At 38.3% G+C, this 19,310-nt stretch overlaps 1 protein-coding gene and 1 non-coding gene across 5 annotated transcripts in view; both read left to right on the top strand.

Moving 5' to 3' along the window:
• The window catches only part of TMTC4 (transmembrane O-mannosyltransferase targeting cadherins 4), a 92,131-nt gene that overhangs the window by 7,110 nt on the left and 65,711 nt on the right, over positions 1–19,310 (top strand). For all 4 annotated transcript variants that reach the window (XM_037065797.1, XM_037065795.1, XM_037065793.1 and 1 more), the window contains exons 3-5: positions 563–678; positions 1,795–2,011; positions 10,106–10,193. In XM_037065797.1, the coding sequence (XP_036921692.1) occupies positions 563–678; positions 1,795–2,011; positions 10,106–10,193 (421 nt within the window). The remainder of the gene's footprint in view (positions 1–562; positions 679–1,794; positions 2,012–10,105; positions 10,194–19,310) is intronic.
• Positions 882–984, top strand: LOC119000720 (U6 spliceosomal RNA). Its single transcript, XR_005069387.1, has one exon. It is a non-coding gene; the product is annotated as a U6 spliceosomal RNA (small nuclear RNA).

Genomic DNA, 19,310 nt, shown 5'->3' on the forward strand with positions numbered 1-19,310 from the left:
CCCATGGAACAAAAGTTGCATCATCTCAAGAAGGTCATAGCTCAATCACTGAGATAAACGGTGAAAGGAGCTGAGTTGTGAAGACTTCAGGGGTAACTATCTGGGTGGAAACCTGAACATACAGAACCTTTGGGATAGATGGTAGCAAGAGCTGTGTGGGAACCGATGAAGGGCTTTAGCAGGATCACTGAGTCCAAGAGATGAGCCTGTAGAGTTTGATGGGAGCCAGAGTGCCCCAGACTATGGCGTCCATGTCAAGGCATCGGCTTTGTCCTGGAAGGGGAGGGATCAGTTGCATCGTTTTAAGCAGGAGTGGGTGGAATGACTTGATTTGTATTTTGGAAAGATCAATGTGGAGGACGTGTCAGAGGATTCAGTAGACCCTCTAGGAGGCCTGCCTATGTCCTAGGCAGGATGAGTAACGGTGGTTGCTTGGCCCAGGATTGTTGGGAGAGTTGAAGAGTAGAAGTATGAGGAACTTTAAAGAAGAGGACTTAGTTACCTCTGGGGTAAGGAGTCATGACTCCTTTGTCCAGAATGCCCTCTGGTTGTGTTCCTGCAGGACCTCCAAGCAGAAACACCCCTTGGAGACCTATGGCATCATGACTTCTGGGGCAGTAGGCTGAGCAGCAATACCAGCCACAAGTCCTACCGACCTCTCACCGTCCTGACTTTCAGGTGAGATATGACTATGGGCTGTACTGGAGGGTCACCCAAAGCTTGTGCATTATAATGTACCAGGTAGTATATGACAAAGTTCACAGGGTCTGTGAGTGCGTCTGTGGTTCCTAGGGTTTCCAACAAGTTAAGGGTATTGAATAACTCCAACTATTAGGAGTTAGGTCACAGGAGGATGGAGTGAGGACATTTTATTGCAGGCCTTGCTTTGGCAGGAAAGATGCTAAAAGTGGAACAATACAGAGAAAATTAGCATGACCCTTGTTCAGAGATGATATACAAATTGGTGAAGTGCTCTATTTTGCACAGTTCTTGGAGGTTGGACCCTTTGTTGGTTAATACCTAGGAAATAGTATGAGTCAAGGTAATGTGTGGCATCAAATGAAATTGTCATTTTTTTCACTATAAAATAAGGTATAAATCTTCCTACTGTCAATAGGCAAAACCAAGATGAGATTAAAAACAGTCTAATTCTCCCCCCCTCCACCATTAATCAGGGAACTGTTTGCATTAAATAGATTTATTCACCACAAAAAGTTTCTATTCATATATGTTTCTTGTATGCATTAAATACTTGTGTCTAGATCTCTCAAAGAAGCATGGAAATGATGAATTGGAACCACTAGTAATTGAAAAGCAGTCAGAAATAAGAATCCCTGATGATGAGAAAGTAGTTCATTGTTCACAAGACTGGTAGACAAACTATAAAGTACTTTTGCTTAGGGAGGGGGATAAGATAGGTTACATGCAGGCTACATGACTATCTTATAGCCAGGTCCCTCTGGAATAGTCACGAGTAGTATGTGATACATATTTTTTGGAACGTAGTCTTGTTTTTGCACACAAAAATTGGTCTAGCTTTACCACCAAGTTTTCTGTCCCACTCCTCTGAGATCACCTTATTATCCATTTACCCCTCTGCAGTTAATTATGTCCCTGCCTTGTCTTCAGTCTTCTCAGCTTGATGGCATTATTTATCTTGGTGTTATTTTACCAAAGTTGCACAGAGTCTTTTCTGTTTTTAGTATTTTAATTACCAGCCTTTTCTTTGAGATGGTTTGCCTTTATTTCACATGGTTCTGCACCCCTGGTATGAGTACCCTTCGTTTGCTACAGGATTAACTACTATTTGTCCGGAGGCTTCCACCCCATGAGTTTCCACATGGTCAACATCCTTCTGCACAGTGGCATCTCTGTCCTCATGGTGGATGTCTTCTCGGTGCTATTTGGTGGCCTGCAGTACAGCAGTAAAGGTCGGAGGTTGAACCTGGCTCCCAGATCATCCCTGCTGGCTGCACTGCTATTTGCAGTGCATCCAGTACACACTGAGTGTGTAAGTATTTCACATGTCTGCTCATGGCATCTGTACTCATGTAAGGTCGAGAAGCCATCTGTATGTCAGTTTGGTTCCTAAAACAGGCTTCCTTTAAATCCTCCTAGAGCTGTAGACAGTACCTGGTATACATGGCTATGCCCTGTCAGATGTTTGAAACAATTGTATGTAGGTCCAATAGAATTATTTTGTGGAAAAATGCAGACTCCCATACTGATGAAGATTTTATAATGATGGTATAGTATGACCTCTGGTGATACTGGGTTGGCCAAGAAGTTCACTTGTTTTTTTTTTCCATAAGATAGCTCTAGTAGCACTTAGTTGTCTTTAACTTTATTCAAAACAATTTTATTAGATTGTGTTATGACAGCTATCATATCAGCATGTATTTTAAAAGAAATAATCAAACTTGGTGAATTTTTGTCTAGCCATTTTAATACTGAAGATGGAAGAAAATATGCAGCATTTTTGACATACTATGCTTTATTATTTCAAGCATAGTAAAAATACAACAGAAACACCCAAAACAGATTTGTGTAGTTTATGGAGATGGTGCTATGACTTATTAAACATGTCTGAAGTGGTTTGCAAAGTTTTGTGCTGGAGATTTCTCATTGGATGATGCTCCACAGTCAGGTAGATCAGTTGAAGTTAATAGTGATCAGATTGAGACATTAATTGAGAAAATTCAATGTTATACCACATGGGAGATAGCCCACATACTACTAAAAATATCCAAATCAATAAAGTTATTGGTGAAAATGAAAAATGTGTCTTTTACTTTATGGAAAAAACTAAACACACTTTTTGGCTAACCCATACTTTCTGTTTTGCTTATATGATCACACTGTAGCGGTATGAATGTTGAATGTTGCCTGGCTTTGGGGTCTACAAACCAGACACTAAGACTAACTTTCTTCTGTGTAGGGTTTGATGCTCAATTTTACTGTATTATTTGAGAGATGTATAAGTTGCAAAATACTTTCTCTGGCTATTGTGATTGTCACAGCAACTCTGTGGCAGCATAACAATTTTACTTTACTGAAGAAGTTGTCTGGGAGAACAAATAAAGGACTTATTCCAGGTGAGTTGTGTAGCTGGTGGATGTAGGAATAGAACTTAAAATCTGGCTGGCCAAGGTCTGTGCAGAGGTGGTGCTGGCATACTTTGAGTTGAACTGGAAAGTGGGCCCCTAAGTCCAACTGTGGGATTACTTGGGAATTCTCCCTACCTGCCTTCTCCTCGTCTTTGCCCTGTATTATTCTCTTCCACTTGGCAGACTCAGGCCAGGTGGATTGGCAGCTCCTGATGGGCCTAACTTGCTGTTTTGTGGGCCATGCCTTTATTCCACTGAGCTGCTGCTGAATATATTTGGTACAAACTGTGTGGGATTTTCAGGAATCACGTTACCCCCACTTCCATGTAAATGTACCCCCTTTGAAAATGTAAATCACCATGTTTGCTGAGGTAAAAGATTTGATCTTTTGTATTCATTCTGTGAGTGTGAAGTACCTAGTATAAAATACTACATGTACTTTATTACTTCTCCACAAGACTTCTGCATCTCATTTAAATACTTACACATTAACTAATTGTATTAAGCATTCTGAAATTAAGTTTCAAAGTATTGAGCAGAATTCTTGCCTTTAGCATCTCATTTATTAATTTTATTAAAATACCTGTTCTTTGGTATTAAGAAGATTATAGATTGTTCTTGAAGTGTTCTTCTAATCTTACTACTAAGCTATAAAAAATTATCATAGCTTCTTCAGCAAATTCAGAGGATTTAAGGTACTGGCAAGCTGGGAACTGCTGAAAATGTATGTGTATGTGTGTGAGATTAAATTAGAATTTGTTTCTGTAAGTTATTTCATGGTCTAAATATTTGCTGGGACTCAGAAATAGTATATACGTTGATCAGAAATAAGGGAATTTCTGGTAAAATTACTGATTTACAGTTTTGGTCCTTATCTGATTTTGTGGGCTCTTAAAAACAAAATGAAATATTTAAATTATTAACCACAGAAATTTTTCTAGAATTCTGATTTTAAGTACTGAAAAGTTAGTTTATAGAAAAATTGGAAATGCCAACAAATATAACTGGATATGCACATGCACACCCCCCCAGGCATATGCAATCTGGGAACATGTTACTACCAAAGTTCTACATTTGAGATATTTAAAAATAAGCCAAGAGAAGTCTAGCTATATAGGAGAAAAGGGGGTATCTGAAAACATTTCTCAATCTTTCCCACGATTCAAACTCATATTGCAAGAAAAAGTTTTGGATCACTAAAAATTAGTATTCCTCAGACAGATAATTTGTATATTCACCTTCCATTGTTTTGACAAATAGTTGGTATTCGATTTTATCTTATCTACTCCTCCCTGTTATTTTCTACTCTACATTTTTAAGTATATTTTATTGAATTTGCTTTTAAAGTTGTCCCATTTTTTCTTCCCTTTATTCCCTCCACCCTGCACCACTTCTTCCACCAGCATTCCCCCACCCTTAGTTCAAGTCCCTGGATTTTACATATAAATTCTTTGACTTCTCCATTTCCTACTTCTCCATTTCCATACTTTTCTTAACCACCCTCTGTCTATTTTGTACCTACCATTTATGCTTCTTATTCCCTGTACCTTTTCTGCCATTCTTCCCCCTCCCCACTGATAACCCTCCATGTGATCTCTGTCTCTGTTATTCTGTTCCTGTTCTAGTGTTTGCTTTTGTTTTTTTTCCTTTAGGTTCACTTGTTGATATTGTGAGTTTGTTATCATTTACTGTGCATAGTTTTGATCATCTTCTTTTTCTTAGGGAAGTCCTTTTAACTTTCCATATAATAAGGGCTTGGTGATGATGAACTCCTTTAACCTGACCTTATCTGGGAAGCACTTTAGCTGCCCTTCTATTCCAAATGATAGCTTTGCTGGATAGAGTCATCTTGGATGTAGGTGCTTGCCTTTCATGACTTCAAATATTTCTTTCCAGCCTCTTCTTGCCTTTAAGGTGTCTTTTGAGAAATCAGCTGACAGTCTTATGGGAACTCCTTTGTAGGTAGCTGTCTCCTTTTCTCTCCCTGCTTTTAAGATTCTTTATCTTTACCCTTGGGTAATTAATGTAATTATGGTGTACTTTGGTGTGTGCTTCCTTTGGGACTCTCTGAGCTTCCCGGACTTCCTGGAGTCTATTTCCTTTGCCAGATTGGGGAAGTTCTCCTTTATTATGATTTCAAATAAGTTTTCAATTTCTTGTTCTTCCTCTTCTCCTTCTGGCACCCCTGTGATTTGGATGTTGGAACATTTACAGTTGTCCTAGAGGTTTCTAAGCCTCTCCTTATATTTTTGAATTCTTGTTTCTTCATTCTTTTCTGGTTGCATGTTTATTTCTTCCTTCTGCTACAAATCATTGATTTGATCCGGTTTCCTTCCATTCACTGTTGGTTCCTTGTACATTTAGCTTTATTTCACTTTGCATAGCCTTCACTTTTCCTTTATTTTGCAACCATACTCAACCATTTCTGTGAGCATTCTGATTATGAGTGTTTTGAACTGTGCATCTGATAGGTTGTCTGTCTCTTCATCATTTAGTTCTATTTTTGGAGCTTTGATCTGTTCTTTTCATTTGGGCCATGTTTTTTGTCTTGGCACACTGTTATGTTGTGAGAGGTGGAACCTTAGGTATTCGGAGTGGGGCAACCCACGTTGTTGTGGCACAGTCTGAATAAATGTTTCTTCTTTAACTCAATACAATTTTCTGGCAGTTCTGATTCGCAGTTCTGGTTCTTTTTTGTTTTTAAATTTGTTGTTGCTGTTGTCCCTTTTGGCTTTGCAAGGAGGCAAAGTATATCTACCTATGCCTCCATCTTGGCCAGAAATCCTCTACTCTACATTTAACCCTGTGTTATTTATTTATTTTTTTAAAGATTTTATTTATTTATTTTTAGAGGGGAAGAGAAGGAGAGAGGGAGAGAAATATCAATGTATGGTTGCAACTCATGCGTCCCCTGCTGGGAACTGGCCTACAACCCAGGCACATGCCCTGACTGGGAATCAAACCGCGGTTGTTTGGTTCGCAGACCCACACTCAGTCCACTGAGCTACACCAGCCAGGGCATTAACCCTGCTTTAAACATGAGCATAAAGCAGGGTCACCCAAAGAGCCAGATGGAAGGAGAGCTCCGCAGAGTTTCCAGGCTGGGACCAGCTTTGTGCTGTTGCCCTGGGATCTCTGCCAGATCTCTGCCAGGATCTCTGATAATAGCCCTGGGCAGAGCATCCCCACCCCCCACCCCAACTGAATGTGGATCTGGGATGAGGACTGAGGATTTGGGAATAATTGTGCTGCTTCTGTTTACATTTATTAAGGGAAAGCAGTAGCAGTGTACACCTCTACAGATTTGCTATATAAATTTCTTGACATTAACATGCATGTGTTTTGTGTGTTTATATTAACATTGGGAATGTTTTCGCTCATTGCAAATAAGAACCTACATTTTCCAGTCTTTATAGTGACCAGCCATCTACTTTGCTTAAGACTAAGGGGGTTATGGGACACAGGACTTTCCATTTTAAAACAAGGCAAATTGACATGAGTCAGTCACACCCTAAAGACTTCCCACCTCATGGTCCCCAGTTAGTAGTGAAATAATTGTAATTTGTCTTATTTGCTTCCTAACTCATATAAATGTCTCATTTTCAACCTTGCTGCCCCAAATCAAGTTGAGGTATTTGTAGCTGGGTAAAGTTTCTACCTGACCAGTCACCAGAAGAGATCGGAGAGCTAAGAGGGGGTTGCCTAGGCCTTTGTCCTTTGGAGACCAGAAAGGAAAGAGACCCTGGGGGTTCCCTAAAGACACAGTGCAACTCTTTGAGTTTTCCTTTTCCTCAAAGTATTGATGAAGATTTCACGTTGCCTGAGTTCAGGCAGCTCAGACCTCCTTAATCTGACCCTCCAATGAACCCAGAGCTTAATGCTGAAAGTGCTGGGTGGGGAAACATTTTCTCTGTCACCTTCGTCTAATTCTTTCCTATGGCTCCTGCACACATTATTTCTAGTGGGGAACCAATGTGGTAGATAGCAGGGAGTGCACTGATTTTTCCAGAGAACTATGGGGGAAGAAATTTTACTCTTAGGCTCTTTCAGCTGGTCTAATAATTAAATCAGCATGAGATAGATTAATAAGAGAAAGTGGCCAAATTTAATTACACACGTGTGTATGGGAACCAAATATACATGAAGGTTCGGAGACAGAAAGGGAAAAGGAGGAATGTGCAGCGTCCTGAACCAAGGAACGATATGAGATGCCGCAGGGGCGTCAGAGGGACCAAGGGGAATTTGCAGGAGGATAGGAAGTGCAGGTGTTCAGTAATTGGAAGTTCACCCTGCCCTATAGATAGGTCATTAAAAGCTATTTCTGATAACATTATGGGCAAGGCCCCAATTTAGATTCTTCTGGATACTTGAGGAGCAGAAGTATCTCCTGAGACCATATGGTCTCGGCTGCCTTCAGGTCAAACTAATCCACCTGCCAGAGTGGCACATCCTATGGACATTTGTTCTGAACGAGTTCAAAATCCTCTTACTCTTGATATGAGTGGTTTCAGGATATTTGTTAAAAAAATAGTGTTTGTAAATAACTTTGCTTGAAAATACATGTTATGCAAATATCATAAAAAAAGAAAAAGTCTCATTCTTACACACATTATGCACCATTCTTAGCAGGTGTGGTGCCTGCTTGGGTAGCCTTTTACAATCTTTTCTATGAAATCTGTGATTACTATGCCAAACGTTTATTATAAGGACTGGATACTTTTTTAGTTTAAGACATTTGCCATAGTTTTTAAAACTCATTTTTCTTTATTTCAGACAGTGCTTAATGCACATTGCTTAAACTTGGTAGTATCTTCACCAGTTACTAAAAGGAAGAATACTTGTTTTAAATAAGTTTACGAAGTTTAAAGTTCATTTTACTATAAGTTTTTGTACGCAGATAAATGGCTGACTGTTTTGGCCCCTATTCTTGTATTTATCCAAACCAGTTCCCTCCCCTTTGCTATTTTCAAGGAACCTTTTTCTCTGACCCCCACATCCTTCACCCCGGGCTCCCCTGACCACCATGATATAAGGACCCCTTTGGATAAGTTTCTCTGGGTTGGCTTTACTTACTTAATTCTTCCTAAGTGTTTAGGATTCCAGGCCATACTCAGGTCCTGTAGATAGCCACAGCTCTCACTGTCATGGCAGGAGGCCCACAGGACAAGGCTGCTCCATCCCTCACTCACCAAGGTGATGTGGAGCCCATACCTTCCTTACTCTGAGCTTTTCCCACTCCTTTCCATTTCTTTCTGCATCTTGAATTTATAGGAGCATCCTTTGGGACCCATACAGGGAACTGACAGTGAGCCAGCACCTACTATGTGCTCTATTTGGTTTCATTGCATTCCTGATTTTAGTGTCCCTTATTGAGTGTATTACAGGTCAGACTGTTCAAAAATTCTCATTGCATATTCACTTCACCTGTGCAACAAATACACTGTTGAACCCTCTGGCATACTGGCATACTCATTCCAAACCTTTTGAGTCCTTGTTTGTCCTTAGCTTCCGTCTTGGATGTGAGTGGCATTGGATGCTCTTTCAGCTCTTTCAGTCTTCTCAGAGATTGAGGGACACCTTGGGATGTCATGTGCATCTGCATTGGGAGTTCATGATCAGGATGTGTAATCACCCTCAGAGTTTCAAACCTAACCAGGGTAGTGGGAAAATCCTAAAAAGCTTTCTGTATAGCTGTTGCTTATACACACACTTGAGATTCATATGTAAATGTAATTTTCATATTCATTGTATATTTTCTTATTTCAATTTTTTAGAATAGTCTTTGTTCTGTATCTCATATATATATACACCATTTAAGAAAAGGTGAACCTACCAGCCATTGAAGTGATACCTAAGGAATCAGTAAAACTTTGATATATATCACATCCAGGTACTGGTTAGTAAAGAATGCCATGTAAACTAGCCCAATACTATTCAGTGGAATTCTGCATCTCTCATTGCCACAAAACATTTGGAGAACAATTATTGGAGCAATTACCCTGAAAGAAATAAAACACAAATTTTATATTGCTTCGTTGTCACTAATAGAAAGAAGGGAAGGACAGTTGTCAGAATAAGAAAATGGGGTAGGAATGGTATAAATTTTATTGTGTTTTCATCTTGTCAATCACTTCTGAGGCATTCTGCTTTCCAAATTAACCCACTTAACCAGTTTTGATCTGAAGGAAAGAAAAGATAGCAGAGGCAGCATAGAGCAATTATCCCTGTGTTTTTCTATCTGCTGGATTACTTTTTAAAAAATCCTTATCCAAAGAGATGCTTAGTGATTTTTAGAGAGAGGAGAAGTGATGGCAGCGGCGGGGGCGGGGGCGGGGGCGGGGGCGGTGCGATGGGAGAAAGACACCTGTGTGAGAGAGAAACATCAATCAGTTGCCTTTCACAAGCACCCTGATCAGAGATGGAACAGAGGTGGAAACTGCAACCTAGGCATGTATCCTGACCAGGAATCGAACTGGTGACATTTTGGTTTACCTTATGACACTTCAATCAATTAAGCTAGACTAGCCAGGGCTCTGCCTGATGACTTAATAATACCTATTTCACACCTTGCCTTTATGTTTTCAATCAAATTTTCTTTTTAAAATATCATGCCCTTTAAGCTGATAACATTTTCCAATTGATAATCCACTTTGGGGACATCAGAAGCCTAAGTCTCTGCACCTCTTGGGTACAGAGAGCTAAATGACAGGGCTTTCACTGTATAGGTGCCTTGCTGACTGTGTCCAGCCCACAGAATAGCCACCAGTAGGTGCAGAGCAATCCCATTTTCTTTTAGAAACTGCTAAGTCCTGGACCAACACCAATAACAAAACCAAATGAAGGTAAGACCACAGGGATATTGCAGTTACACAGATTATTTTAATAGATGGCAGAGTTTAATAAGGTTTTTGTTTTCTATTTCTAAGGAATTTTTATATTTTCTAAGTTTACTTGTTTCAAGAATTTTAAATGTAAATCTTTTTTTCTTTTCTGTTAAGGTTGCTGGTGTTGTCGGCCGTGCAGACCTCCTGGGTGCTCTCTTCTTTCTATTATCCTTCCTGGGCTACTGTAAAGCATTTAGAGAAAGTAAGCATGATGTTTGTCTTCTTAGTTGCATGATGTGAAATGATCTTTTTATGTAAGTTTATCACTTTGGTGGAACGTGGGTCAAAAGGTATAAGCTCTCTCTAGGTATTTTGTTTAATTCCATTGCTTTTTTAATACTACAAAGTTTATACTTCAGTAGTCACACAGGAGCAGACTATTAAGCATGAAACCAAGAGATTTTGCTCTTGGCACTATGCTCCTGGCAGTAAAGCAGTTATGATTGATTTTTGTCATTTTATTTCCAGCAAGACTGTAGGAGAAAAAAAGCTTTTGGTTCTCTCTTATTAAAAACTCTCAGAGAAAAAATCTGAAAATGCTAAAATGTATAGCTGCGAATATGCACCTGGAGTGTGAGGTTCTTGTTTTTTCCCTGGAGCATTATTAATACTTACCAAGAAGTTCCTTGGAGTTGAAGTAAAAGTTATGGCTGGTGTGGATATTAGCATCAGTATATTTGTTGAAACACAGCAGAATCCCTGTATAATGCTTCCCATTTTGTGGAGTCTGGTCATGTCCTTCCAAATGGTTTTGTCATAGAATTCGGATATGAGGCATTTAACTTGTATAGCAATTTACACATGTAACAATTAAACATTCAATTTCTTTATCTGAAGAAGTTAGAACTTTATGGACTATAGAACTCTTTCTTTATATATCACAATCAATTATTTATATTTTTGTTGGGGGGTGGGGGAAAGTGAGGGTCATGATTTCCTGTGGAATGCTAGAGTGACTGAAGCAGAAGCAGCTATACCCTAGCTTCACTGAGCCTGTTCCATGATGTTTTTCAAATCTTAGGACAGGCCAGGGCTGCCAGGGCTTTAATATGATTGTCATATACTAATGCATGCCCTTTGATGTCTCTTGTGAATTAATCTCTTATTAATAATGAAAAGCAGGTCACTCATTCAGGATTTTGTGTGTGCTGGGGCTAATGAAATACAAGAGCTCAGAGTTGGTAAATAGGCCCAAGGGCCAATTCCAGCCCACTTCTCATTCGGCCCGCAAACTAAGCATGATTTTTACAGTTTTAAATGGTAGGGAAATTAAAAAAAAACAACACAAGAATAACATTTCACTCCCCACCCCTTTATTAAAGTTTTACTATTGCTTTATCTTACCCAGATAAAAGCACCACTTTTTCCTTTGACTCATCATTTTTCTGACAAAGCAGAGAGTTTGGGAACAGCTGACTGGAACAGCCTCAAGGACAGAGAATAGTGGTAGTGACATTTCTTCCTGAGACTGAAAGTTAACTTAGTCCAGCTCTTTCTGCAGTCAGGATCTCCCCACCTATGATACTCATACAATAAAACTCCCAAGAGACACATGGTCCCAGGGATCTGATGGGGTGGGGAAGTGTTCTTGCCCCATCCTCAGGACATTCCACACTGTGGCCTAGCTTTTCCGTAAGACTGTGAATCAGTAATGGGAGTGGGAGATAGTGAGAGGGTCCGTTTATTCCCTCAGTGTTTTGTTCATCACAGACGAGGGTATTTCATATTGATAAGCTGGCAGTTAAATCTGAATTTGCAGTTAGGTAAATTACAATTTACCAGTAGTCTTATTTTTCCTGAAGAAAATTAAAAATGAAGTCTGTTTGCTTTTCTCAAAGATAACTGTAAAGTTCTATGGAGTATCATTTTATTAATTTCAACATCCTTTAAAGTGACTACTTCCTATTCTGAATAGATTTCTAAGTCATCAGAAGTGCTTTTTGAAGAAAGTACTAAATGCTGATAATTTTAACATGTGTGGAACACACTATTTAAGAGGTATAATAAAACCTCTTTTGAATTCTCAAGATTGTTCTTATGAAATAATGTAAAAATCATCAGGAGACTAAAATATCTATCAGGTGAACTGATATATTTATTAGCCATCTTAATGGCATATTCTCAGAGAATGGTGAAAAGCTAAAGACATTTCATATTGTTTTCTAGGGTCCTTTTACTAACCTTTTTTAAAATTTCAACTCACATATATACATATTCTGATATATGTATCTTTTTAATTCATTTGTGAATAATAAAATTTTCTGAGAGCTGTCCATATAAAAGTTAGATTTTTTAAAATAAAATCTTTGAAAACTAATACCAAAGGTAAAAGTGCTTAATGTGTGATGAATTTTCAATTAATACTTTGATTCATGAAAAATTAGGTAAGTATATTTTAGTATTATTGGAACTATATTAACTATTAGCAGCAATATAACCTTTCTTTTTAGTCCAGGAGCATTCTTTTAACATTTGTAACATTTTTACTTTAAAATTGGAAAGAGAATTTATAAAGAGATTGTTATAGGCCTTTCATATTAAGGATACAAATGTTCTTGAGAAAGCAAACCCAGAAATATTTAACGTTTGCACACCAGTAGCAGTGGTAAATGTGGCTTCTGTGGAAACCCTTTTAAGACTATGAGTAGCTTTTCATTTGGTTGAAGTTACTTAGAACAATTAGAAGACAAATGGCTGGGTAATTTGAAGGCTTCCTGTGGCCTCTTGTCTATAGTTTGCCTGACCTTCCCAGGCTCTGGTTTTCTCTTCCCTTGAACTCTCTGTAGGAGAAGGAAAGAGTGGATTAAAATTGAGGCTGTGGACCCACTTCCAGACTGGTAGAGTTCCTTGCAGTCACCAACAGCTTATTTAGTCTTTGGAAAATACAAAGCTGTAGGAGGTTGCCCCTCCGCATGTATCAAGGCCTTAGGGCCTTAGTGTCTTGACCATGAAAGTTATTTCTGGCCATGGACTTTTGTTTCCTTTCAGTCCTCTGTGTCCTCCTGCCCACACAGGCTTTAAGTTATATCAGCATGTTTTTTTCTTGGGAGTTTAAAGTGGATGAAAACACCCATCCCTCGAGCTGTACTGTCCATCGTTTTGAGTTGGTTTTCACTGTTCTTTTCAGTTCCCACTCACTGTCTTCCCAGGTGAAGATTGAACTCTGCCTCCCAAGCTTGTTGCAGGTGTGGAGGTGCAGATCAATGTTAATTCTTAAGCAAGGGTCTTGCACTCAGTTATTAGCTTGGTTGGAGGAAGTCCTTCCTGTGTCCTACACACAAGGCAGTTCTCTGTCCCCTCCTTAACAAGGTTCTGTGTCCTGAGCCATACCTGCTATAACCCCAGGATCCAGCAGAGCAGGGCAGGACTTTGTAACTGGAAGCACGACTCCTTCCTCCTTGCTCTACTCCACTCAGTACCATCCAAAGAGCATCTTCACTCCACCAGCCCCTCTGCTGTACTCTTTGGTCCTTCGCAACTCCCAAATCCCCCTTTGTCTCATCACCCAAACTAGTGCTGATGAAGTCAGATGGAGCCTTTCCTAGTCTCTGTTGACAGAGATACTGTGTTTTCAGCATCTCTTCTGTGTGTCAGATTTTTCCATACTCATTTTTAAATATGCTAAAATAGAAACTACTTATTTGCTTATAGATAATATCTTCCTGGGATAATTTTTAAACATCATGTTGATGCCCAATCCATAAATATGATGGCTGAATCTTTTTTTAAGAGGAACAAGGTTGTCACAAACTAATAATAACCTCACAGAGAAGAAGCAGTAAAAACTCCATTTGCAAAAATAATTCTAGTTAAGGAATTCACAAGACACTTTTCTGATTCTGTTCTAAAGTGGTATACAGGATTATCAAGTTTGGTCATTCATTCTTTCACCAATAATTAATCAAACATTGAGGGCATACAAAAACTAGAAAGACACAGTCCCTGCCCTTGAAGGGCTTAGGGTCTAGTATAGTTTGATTAAAATAAAGCTCCCATTATTCAGAATGCTCAAGGAACAAAATATCCTGCTTCCCTATACTCCTCTGTTAAGTTTTTCCTTCCTATACCCGCCTCACAACAGGTACTCAATAAATATCCCCTTCTTTTCATGCTGTGTTTGTGTAGAATGGATGGCTGTGATCTCTAAACTGCTCATTTCTGCTGTTTTCCCTGGAATGTACACTTTATTTTATTGAGATATAATTGACATATAACATTGTATTAGTTTTCCATGGACATCGTAACAATTTGTTATATGTATATGACATCTGCCCAGAGAGTATCCAGCCATGCAATATGAAAAATGGAGACGTTTATTGAAGAAGGTACAAGAACCATTGTACATAGGACAGTGATGCCCCAGCGCTTTCAAAGTAGGCACCTTGGGACCTCACATAGTTCTCCCGATTGCCATCAGCTGCCCATCGTGTTTTCCTGAATCTCATTACAGTCTGAAATCTTTTCCTTTTCAAAGGTGATTTTAGTTTTGGGAAAGGCCAGAAGTTGCAGGATGCCAATTCTAGGGTTTAGTGGTGCTGAATCACCTGGGCGATTTGATGTTTTGCCAAAAATCTACTCACGTGATACATGAGTAGGCACACTGTCATGATAAAGCTGCCAATCACCAGTTGCCCACAGGTGTGACTGTCTCAATCATGTGAATAGTTTCCATGGAGGAATGTTCGAGCTAAATGCAAAATTTGATGCAGATTTGTTGTTCTATTTGCTCAGTCATTTCAAATGTGAAGGCTACATAGTACACATGCTCAATGGTATCTACTGCCCCCACTGACTAGTACAGTGAAGTAAGTCGTCATTGTTCATTCATGTGCATTCTAGTCCACTCTCCTTGGCTGCCAGATTACATTGATGTCATGTGAACTGTTCTTGTTATATTAACAGTGGCTGGATTTTTTTCCAGATAGACCTCATTGTATATTGCAAAATGATTACCATAGTAAGTCTACTTGACATCCATCACCATACACAGTTACAAATTTATTTTTCTTATAATGAGAAGTTTTAGATTTACTCTTGGCAACTTTAAGATATATAGTACAGTATTAACAGCAGTCACCATGCAATACATTACACCCTCCAGACTTATTTATTTCATAACTGGAAGTTTGTACCTTTTCAGTGCCACCCCACCCCACCTCTGGCAACTACCAATCTGTTCTTTCTCTGAGTTTGGTTTTCTTTTCTTTTTTTTTTACACTCATAAAAGTGAGATCCCATAGTATTTGTCTTTCTCTGACATATCTCAGCATAATGCCTTTGAGGTCCATCCTTGTTATTGCAAATGACAAGATTTCTTTTTTTGTGGCTAAACAATACTTCATTGTATATACATACAATGTTTTCTTTATGCATTTGTCTGTCAGTGGACACTTAGATTATGTCTGTTTCTTGGCTATTGTAAATAATGCTGCAATGAATATAGGGGCGCATATGTCACTTCAAGATAGTGATGCTGGATCATATGGTAATTCATTTTATATTGCTAATTTCTTTCATTTACTCTCTGCTAAATTTCCTTGAGTCAAACAGAGAAGAGCTCTTGATACTAATGGAGATTAGGTGTATACATATTCATTTGGACTTTGAGACATCTTAAAAAATAGTCACACACTTTTGTCTTCCCCTCTCTAGTCAGTGTGTACTGTACAAAAAGCTGAATAGTGAACACGTGTCATGACAATGAGGATTTCTTGTTCCAGTTGCTTGTGTTGTTCACACGTTGGTAATTGTTCCACTGAGAATAAAAGCTCTTGCATGGTGGAAGTACAGTTCAATATTTATTGGATACAAATAATAGTGCTATTCATTATTTAAATTTACATTTCAAGTGATCTGGTCTTTGTTCTTTTTGCATCTGAACATAAATTCAGAGAAAGGCCTAGCATTAGTTACATATAAACTTGGAAGTTCTTGAAAAAACAAATTTTTTTCAGAGGAACAGATTTACTTTTTTTAAATAAGGGAATGAAAAATTGACTACCCTGAAATTAATGATTTAACTAGTTAAAAAAGCTTTTTCAAAGGATACACTTTTTTTGATAACCTCATTAGCTTTCTTTATAGATGTGATGTCTGTATTTTAAATCTCTGGACAATTCTTAACTGTCTGAGTTTATTAACAAGAAATTCTCTGCTAACCTCTAGAATCCTGGGATTTTTAGAAAATGAAAAAAAATCTACATGCATACACTTGTCTGCCTTGTTTTTTTAATGTTTAAATAGAATATCGTCAATTAAGATCTTTTGCAACAGAATCTTTTTTAGAAAAATAAATTTCTTTATAAAGGAAGTATATATATGTATATATTTTTAATTACTTTATTGTTGTTCAGTTACAGTTGTCTCCCCACCACTCCCCCTAACCCCAGCCATACCTACCTCCTTCCCTTGTATCCACCCTCCCCCCTTGGTTTTGTCCATGTGTCCTTTATAGTAGTTCCTGAAAACCCTTCTCCCCACTTTCCTCTCCCCCCTCCCCTATGGCTATTGTTAGTTTGTTCTTAATTTCAATGTCTCTGGTTATGTTTTGTTTGCTTTTTTCTCTTGTTGATTATATTCCAGTTAAAGGTGAGATCAGTTTCACTCAGCATAGTGCTCTCCCGTCCCATCCATGCTGTTGTAAAGGGTAGGAGCTCCTTCTTTCTCTCCGCTGCATAGAATTACATTGTGTAAATGTACGGAAGTTTTTTGATCCACTCGTTTCCTGATGGGCACTTAGGTTGCTTCCAGCACTTGGCTATTGTAAATTGTGCTGCTATGAACATCGGGGTGCATAGGTTCTTTTGGATTGGTGTTTCAGGGTTCTTAGGGTATAATCCCAACAGTGGAATTGCCGAGTCAAAAGGCAGTTTCATTTTTAGTTTTCTGAGAAAACTCCATACTATTTTCTGTAGTGGCTGCACCAGTCTATATTCCCACCAACAGTGCACTTGGGTTCCCTTTCCTCTACATCCTCTCCAACACTTATTTGTTGATTTGTTTATGATGGCCATTCTGACATGTGTGAGGTGATATCTCATTGTAGTTTTAATGTGTATCTCTCTGATGGCTAGTGATGCTGAGCATCTTTTCATATGTCTCTGGGCCCTCTGTATGTCCTCCTTGGAAAAGTGTCTGTTCAAGTCTTTTGCCATTTTTAATTGGGTTTTTTGTCTCCCTGGAATGGAGTCATGTGAGTTCTTTATATATTTTGGAGATCAAACTCTTTGAGGTATCATTGTTTCCCCGTATAGTTGGTTCTCATATAGTTTCTCATTAAAAAAATAGTAAGTCAGATGAAGCTGATGGTGCACTGGTTATTCTTTCTTAGTGGCCAAAACAAAAAGTATTATACTTATGATGTGACATTTTGTCAATATTTATCTCTCTCTAAAAGCCTCATTTCAGATTGGGAACCTCATCTCTCTTGCTAGAATAGCCAAAACAATTTTTCTAAGTTAATACCTTACAATACTTGTTTCATGGGAGTGAGAACTGAGAAATTTAATTACTCTCATTTATAGTGGGGAGGAAAGAATCTTTTCAAGAAGGGAATGAATTTGCTATATAACTAGAACAACCATTTTAACTTCTAATCTGTTATAAAAGACAAAATCTTAAATCTCAGTTGTTTTCAATCCTTAAACTTTATTTGCTATATTGCTCTCCTTATCATAGTTCAGGCAGCTAAAATACAGTAATTCTTACTCTTGGGATATCATTTCCTCATATTTTCATTTTGAATTAAGACATCTCTTTTTATTTGACTTAGAGTCATGCTAGATTAAAAAAAAAGTAGGACAAATGAGTAGCTCACATAGTAGAGGACCCTTGTGTTTGGATCTGGGGCCCTCGCTGACTGAATTGTGGCAGCGATATTTCATGTGTGTTCTCTTTTCTCTGCTTTCATGTTCCTTTGTTTCTGCATTGCTTGATTTTCCCAGAGTGGTCCTGTGGTTTTAGAAAGGCAGTGTCTGACTTCTTTCATTTTGCGGGGGGAAGCAAGGATTTGTTGGCACCCACTTTGGACTGAGAATCTAATGTTCATTGTGTTGCTGTGGCAGGGAGAGTTAGGACCACCTGTCAGGGTGGCGTGGTTCCCACATGCAACACGATGTGCCAGTTCCAAGGCAGCTGAGATGCCAGGCATTGAGTGGTGGAGAGAGTGGTATAATGTGATGCTTTTTCTGAAAGATCTTCCCACTGGAAAATAGTGCCAAATCTGAGGCACTTGCTTCATTAAATTGACCACATCTGTTGGCACTTCTGGGTGTTAGCACTGACAAGGGTCTAATAGCGCATTTTTGTTTTGTGTTGTCCCCTGTGCTTCCTCCACTCCATTAATCTTTGCCTCCATTTACCTAAGTGATTGAATTGTCTTAGATGATAGAAACATATATAGAAACAAGGAAGGTGTTTTCTAGGCCTGTCTCTTTAATTTCTGGATCATAAACTGTTCATGATTCCTAACACTGCATAATTATCTTAGAGCAAGTTGTCTTCTTAAGTGATGAGAGATGTTTCATGGTGAAAAGATAGTTTGTGATTTGTTTTATTTTTTTTCTCTTCTCCTGGGTCACTGGTGTTTAAAATTTAGCAGTCTGAATGGTGGTAAAATGGAGAAAAGGACTCTGGGTAAAGGTAACATCCTGGATGCTTACACAGAGCTATGTACAAGTTAGAATTCCCTATTTGGGAAAGGAGTTTTTTTTTTAATAAAAATATTCATAAATGCAACTGCACTAGAGATGATGTCTGCCTCTCAGGGTTTATTTTTACTGTTTTTAACAGTTACTTCCTGGTTTAAAATTAAAGTAGTCAATTTTCCTATGCCTTTTAATATTTCTTATGTAATTTTTAATTGATTTTTTAAAACAGTCTATCACACAATGGAGATTTTTTATTGTGAGGAGTTTCAAAGACTAAATTAAAAGTCAAAAGACTTGACTTTTGTATGGATTTGTTCACATTAAACAAATTGTTAACTTTTTGGTATCAAATTACATCTCATAATTGCATAACAAATACAATAATTAAATATGAATTCTGCTAGACATGGAAATAAAAGAAACTACTGATTGACAGATATTTATTGAATGCCCACTATATGCAAGGTAGCCTACCATTATCTTTTTCAGTTGTCTTATTCAAATGCTGAAACTTGGAAATAAAAGATTGATTTGCATTAATCACTAAGTAGGAACAGTCACAAAAACACAAAGTCCAAATTCATCTAGATTATGTGTATATTGGCCATTATTAGTATTAGTCACCTCGACAAATCAAAACTCAATGAAAATGTTAATTTGGGAATTACATG

Source organism: Sturnira hondurensis, unplaced genomic scaffold (assembly GCF_014824575.4).
Source record: "Sturnira hondurensis isolate 20B ecotype Veracruz unplaced genomic scaffold, ASM1482457v3 Scaffold0016184, whole genome shotgun sequence".
Taxonomy (NCBI): domain Eukaryota; kingdom Metazoa; phylum Chordata; class Mammalia; order Chiroptera; family Phyllostomidae; genus Sturnira; species Sturnira hondurensis.